Source organism: Cibotium barometz, chromosome 32, assembly GCF_041138505.1.
Source record: "Cibotium barometz isolate CiBa-2024 chromosome 32, ASM4113850v1, whole genome shotgun sequence".
Taxonomy (NCBI): domain Eukaryota; kingdom Viridiplantae; phylum Streptophyta; class Polypodiopsida; order Cyatheales; family Cibotiaceae; genus Cibotium; species Cibotium barometz.
Window position 1 is genome coordinate 16,627,396 of NC_141077.1, and position 6,724 is coordinate 16,634,119.

The following is a 6,724-nucleotide window of genomic DNA, read 5'->3' on the forward strand; positions in this document are numbered from 1 at the left end:
GAGATGGCTCGTATGCATGGTGTACAACACCAATTTTCGGAGGGATGGAGGATGTGCGTCGGAAGGGAAAAAGAAAGGAGCTCGCTCTCTCTCCATGTAGAGGAGGACAAGCAAAGGATAACCCCCTCCCTCCCTCCCTCGCTCCCTCCCTCTCTCTCTCTCGTAGTACGTAGAGAGGGTAGCGCAACTGGGAGCGCTCTCTCTCAACAAAGAGACAAAGGTGTGGGCACACACGTAAGGGTGCTCACACGTGGAAAAGCTCCCATCGAGGAGGGAAAGGGAAAGGAGAGGGTGTCGAGTAGGAGCCGTGTCCATGATGGGATATTGGGCGTTGTAGCGCGATGGGGCATGCCATGTGGCAATCTGCGGGGTGTGGGAAATTGTAGGTAGTGTCAGGCCAATGGTGTTGTTCGGTTCTCTGTAGATGCAACCATTCAATGCCTCCCAATTAGCTACCCCCTGTCTCAACCTTAGTCGAACGATTTAATAGTCACTTCCATTAATTAATTGATTTTATTTTCTTACTCATTATAAGCTCCTATTCATCTTCTCCCCCCAACCCTATTCATTAGTAGATGAAGCGGAACAGTTAGTTGGACGATTTAATAGTCACTTGTGTTTTACGTGTACAAGAAATCATTTTTAAAAGCTAATCCTTCCTTCCCTAATGTGGAGAACACCAAGACTTTACATGAACTTGATTAATGATTAATGATTAACAAGTGCACAAATGTTCTTATTTTTTAATCCAAAATGTATATACAATGCTTATTCTAGAGTTTTGGAAATCAGGGCATAATTGCTGCTAGTGAAAGTTTGTGATCTGTAGGTAAACTCGCAAGAGGAAGTCACGCATGGGTGATTTTGAGAACACAAGTAGGTGGAGTCTATGTGTGTATTTGATAAGCTAGCATGAAAGGAAAACATGATGCATGTGGGTGTGCGTTTAATGTAGGAGTAAGGAATTGGATGGTGTAATTTGCATGGATGACACATATCCTTAATGCTTTAAATAAATGACAAACAGTTCTAGTAATGCGTTGTTCTAATGATCCACGGATGGCAGGTACCATCATGGAATGAGGGCATTAAGATCGGACAAGTCCCACAGCATGGCATCAACAGAGCTGAGAACCCCATGATCAGCCATAGTTGATGGTGTTTGTTGATAATTAGGATCAGTCCCTGGTAGATTGCTGCAGGTGGAGCTGCTCCTGCTGGTGCAGCTGGGGCTCCATGAGGGCATATCCGGTGTGGATTTTATGTGCATGGATGATGATGAAGCCTGGTTATTCTCCTCTGCCCAATTGAATACATTGTTGTGGCTGATATATGTGGTGCTGGATTGGTCGTGGTCATGGTGATTATCTGCGAGCCATGGCTCATGATGAGCTGGCAGCTCGGCCTGTGTTAGTGCTTTCTCTGGATCGGTCGATATGGCGGATTGCTCAGACAGAGTTGAGAGAGAGTAGTCGCTTGCTTGAGTTTGCTCGAGCTGAAGACTAGCGAGGATCTTCAAACAGCTGGCCGCCTCGTTTGATCTGTGGAAGCTTGGCACCAAGCCTATAATACAAAATGAATGTTAGCAAGAAGCTGGGCATCAAAACGTATAATAACGAAGGTGGCGACGTTGAGAAAATGTTATATATGGCTGCATTTACCAGAGACGTGGGTGGTGGTGGCCGCAGACGTTACATGATTGGATTCTAGAAGCATTCCCATCATTGATTTAGCGCTGTGCTGCTCGAGGGCAGCTTGCTGCTGCGTGATAATAGAGGCTGAGAGTGGGCGCGATGGGTCGTTGAAGAATCGGACACACGTCGGCAGGAGCTGAGTGGCCGAGGAGGGCGACGGCTGGAAAGACGCTTGGCGGCGGGATACAGGGCTGTTCTGAAAGAAAGGAGCAAAGGGGTGGCGGCGGTCCGGCGCCGCGGGAGATGAGCTGCAAGAGGCGGCACCGGGAAGGGGTGGCGGCGTATTCATGGCGGGGTCCAGGTTGGCTGGACGGCGCCGCATTATGACGTTGAGCATGTCGTCTTTGAAGCAGCCGAGGGCTGCGTCGGCGATGGTGCGGCAGCCGTTGCCGGCGGGGCCGATGGCGACGCTGCCGCTGAGCGGGGGAGTCGCCATGCTGCCAGCCAGGTCCGCCAGTAGCTGCGAGATGGGCTTGTGGGTGATGGGGTCGATACCCATCTCGCACAGCTTCTTCTTCAGCCGTGTGTTCCAGTAGTTCTTCACATCGTTGTCGGTGCGGCCGGGCAGCTGCGCCGCAATAAGGGACCATCTGACAAAATAAATCAATCAAAATTGCTAAGAGCATTTGGACAAGCTAAGCTAACTAAGCTCAAATCACTCATTAATCACCAATTACTAGCTAAGCGAAGTTTAACTTACCCTAAGCTAATCTCAAATCACACACTAATCAGCAAATCACTAGCTAAGCCAAGTTCCCAAGCTAAGCTCAAATGACTCACTAATCAAAAAATCACTGCTGAATCCATATGCTAAGCTACTTAGCTTGGTTCATTACTTGAACACAAATTACTCATGCCCTCACCCCTAAGGTAAGCTCTTTGCTTAAGTAGTTGTTAAAAAAGAAATTGTATCCCAATCAATTTACACCTAAGCTGAACACCAGCTTAATCAAAACAATAATAGTCCCACCTAAAGCTAAGCTGAATTCTATGACATTCGCTCACACTTATGCCATGCACGCTCACCTTGAACGTGGAGAGTCCATGTGATGGAGCATGTTCTTTTCTCTACAATGGATTGGTAACGGATTTGGTACCCTTTCTAATGATGACCCTCTACAAATTAATATGCTTTCAAAAAGAATCAAAGGTATCTATCATACATTAAATTTTTCATTTTAAATAGAGTCGCATAAGGCTACGCAAGCTCTCACGAGTGATAAAAGTTCACGAGGAAATCACACAAGCAAGGGTGCCCCAATCCCCCACCTCACACGAGCTGTAAGGGGCTTCACACATATTCTTCAATTTTTTTAAATATTATTGATGAATACGTTTCTTTTGCAACTTGGAAATAAATCCACAAGAAGAAGCGTGGCGCATATTTTTTCTTGCGTGTGCGTTCATTTTTTCCACCCACGCCGCAGATTTGCAAGATTTGCATGGAGTTGCATTTAAATTAAATTAAGAAAATAAAAAAAATAAAAAAAGGTATCCTATGGTCCAGATTCTACTTGACGTGGGTTGACGCGCCTTGCCAAGCTGCTATCTAACGGTCTTCCGCGTGCAGGCCAGACCTCTTGCCACCCCATCATACTCGTGACTGTCCCTTCTCCACACAACCCACAACACTCTCTTATCACTTCTCTATGCTTTTTGCATCATAGACACACCATTGTGGAAATAAATCAGACATGAACATCCTTTTGCCCAACATAAACGTATCATTCAATCACATCTTCTTTCACACAGATCTATCTTTCAACATATACACAAAATTACCTTGACTAAGTACCCACCTTGTTTATAAATTCTACAAGAAATTTATCCATCGATCTTCTTAGTCTTTTTTAAAAATGCAAGAGAGCGTACTAAAATTTAGATATCACTAGGGTAGATTCAAACCCAATCCCTCCTGGCAGAGAGATGTGGATGCTACTATTGAGTTATAGCCCATAAGGTGAGCCCAAGAGGTGATCAATCTTCTTAGAGTTTCTATGTATACCCTTCCACGACCTCAATGAAGTTTGTGGCACATATTTTTTTAAACTCAAGTAAGTGTTTTAAAAGTGTTTCATTTAATGTGCTTGTGTAACTTTAGGGCCTCATAACTATATAATATGATTGTCTTCTTATAGAGCCAATGCATACTCAAGAAAGCATGGTGCTTTTTTTGAACGTAATTATCACGTCATGATGATCTTTATAATTATAGCATCAAAGGTCTCATCAAAATGATCTTGTAACCATCTCACTTGACCAAGAAATCTCCCACATCACCTCTTGTGATAATGTTTTGAAATACTCTTTGATTTTCTTTTGATTTTCCATTGGCTAAAGTTGTATTTATTGATGTATAACTTGGGACAGCTCATCATCTCCTTTTGCACAACTATAGCCTTGCCACATTATTCAACTATCAACTCGTCATGTCCTTTTGCAACTATAGCCATGACACATTAACTCACCATCCGTGCATAATCTCAATAATATCACACCATCCACTGTCATTGATCTCTTGGTGCAAATACACATCAACACCCCCCCTGTTTGCTTTGTGGAAACAAAGCACACAAGTGCTACCTCATTTGTTGCAACTTTTGCTTTATCATGACACTTGATGGCTACTTTCTATGACCCATGAGCATCCACATATCAAAATCATTGGGGTGTGCACAAATGTTGATTGGTGCATTTTATGTGGAAAAGTATTCTTTCTCATATGCTTTAGGTGCGGTTTGATTAAAATTAAGGATTGAAAAGCAGTAATAAGTAGGTCAACTAAAAGCTTAGTTGGCAAATATGAGGAGTCATGGGGGCATTAATATTGGTGCAAATAATCTTAAAGTTGCTCGTAGAGTGTTTCCTAAGAGTCTCTCACATACTGAAAATTAAGCGTAACATTGGGTATTCGTGTCCTCATTAAGTAAGCTTAGAGCTAAACTATGTGATAATGTTGATCATGGAAATACCTTAAGTAAGCTTAGAGGTAAAATTAAATACCTGCTTCCGAGGGCAGCGTGCAGTTTAACGATGGTTTGCTCCTCCTGCTCACTAAAGCGGCCGTGCTTTAAGTCTGGGCGCAAGTAATTTGTCCATCGAAGCCGGCAGCTCTTTCCACACCGTTGCAGGCCTATGAAAAACCATAATTATGACACCGTTTGATAATTTACAAAGCCAGAACCTATACTTAGAAATGAATAATCACGCTAGCTACAGTCTAATCTGCCGCTAATCGAAGGGAGAATTAGGACCCAATATTGGTTCAATTGAAGAAGCCATGCACAACGATAATGTAGGAGTATTTACTGTTACCAGCCTTGTTGGGAAGTGTGCGCCAGCTTCCTGTGCCGTGCTGTGCGACACATGCAAGGAGCTTTGCATCCTCTTCTGGTGTCCAAGGGCCACGCTTAACACTATCCTTTTCGCAGCAAGGGGCGCGACCCATTGTAAGAAACTAAGTGAATGGGCACAATTTGCAATAACCGAGGCACGGTTGAGACAATACTATAAGAAGATGAAGCTCCACAAGAGTACAAAACGCAGTGGAGAAGCTTTGTGGAAGATGGCGTGGCTGGCTGAATGGCTCGGCTAAGAGGGTTATAGCAGACGTTACGTGAGAGAAGAGAGAAAGCACAATTGATGATGCTTTGTGGTGCTTTTCTAGGATGATGGCAACCATGATGATACTGGAAGAAGTGAATAGAAGCAGCAGTTTATACACACGAGCTGATGACGAGTTGGAGAGGCCAGTAGAAGGTCACGAATAGTGTGCTTGGACGTCATTTGTATGTGTGTGAAGCATACAAATCATGTTTTCCAAGCCTCCCTCCACTTGGCCTACCTAGGGTAGTTTCACAAGGACGTGTGCAAGCCCATTTAAATATTGAAGTCCATAGTGCAGCTTCATGGGCCCTTCCTCTTAGAGGAGTGTGATGACATTGGCTCATCACACATTATTAGACTCCAAGTGTGAGGGATGGAGACTTGGACAAGTAAGAGGAGGAAGGTAAGTGGGAGGGGGACATGAATAAATTGTCAATTTGCAAGATCACATTTGCATGTAACCATGATCAAGCTTGCAAATGCAAAATTACATTTGCATGGCACCATGATCAACATTGCAAATGCTCAACCTGAGTGCCAATGTAATTAAATATTCTCTTTAGTCACACTAGTTAAGAATTACGAGGATGAGGTAGTGGTGGTTATAATTTGGTGTAACAACCTTTTATTTAACACTTATGCGCATGGAGCCAGCTCTTGTTTTTATAATTAGATAAAACTACATGTCGAAATCTTACTACTGAAGTAATTCTTTTAATTTTAAATATTGAGAAAGACTACATTCCAATCAAAATATGTAAATAAGTTTATAATGCCTTGAATTTCTACAGGTAGCATCGATGCTTATATCAATAGTAATAACCTATAATTTATTTTTAAGTCATCTAACTTCCTCAAATCGATCTAATAGGATAAGGGAGACAAAGAGAAAATGTAACAAAAGGCCACTTCATTTAAACTATGCAACAAAGCGTCAACAAGTAATCTTACAAGGTATAATATATACATCAACCTAACTCTAAATATATTGAGGCAAGAAATAAACTACACAATGAATAGATGGAAATTAATGAATATAGAAGGAGGGAGTGTTCACTCAACTAAAGCCTTGCTTGATTTTCTTGGTAGGCATCCATGGAGTACTTGGGTAAATGACATACCTTATCTTCATTGCAGTACATCATAAAATTCTTGATAAAAGTGTTCCCATGACACAATCTGCTATTTAAATTGTACACAATTATAGCTAAAGTACAAGGGCATACCCATACTTTATAATGTTGGTTGAGAGAGAATGTGGTAGAAACTAAGATAGTCACGTGTTAAGAGCCCTTTAGTTGTCCACTCTCTTTTACATAAAATCCAATTTCTTTGCTTTCCAATGAACTTTACATGATTAGGACAACTCTGTTTTACATCAAATCCAAGTTCTTTTCTTTCTAATGAAGTTTACATGATTTTGT

General features: G+C 42.3%; 1 protein-coding gene across 1 annotated transcript; it reads right to left on the reverse strand.

Annotated features, from left to right (window-relative positions):
* Window positions 1-729: 729 nt before the first annotated feature.
* On the reverse strand, window positions 730-5,391 carry LOC147619872 (uncharacterized). Its single transcript, XM_086772652.1, has 4 exons — window positions 5,010-5,391; window positions 4,698-4,827; window positions 1,662-2,284; window positions 730-1,563 (listed from the first exon to the last, which is right to left on the reverse strand). Exons 1-4 carry the CDS (start codon window positions 5,140-5,142, stop codon window positions 1,073-1,075), a joined length of 1,377 nt encoding a protein of 458 aa, XP_086628778.1. The 5' UTR covers window positions 5,143-5,391; the 3' UTR covers window positions 730-1,072.
* Window positions 5,392-6,724: the final 1,333 nt, after the last annotated feature.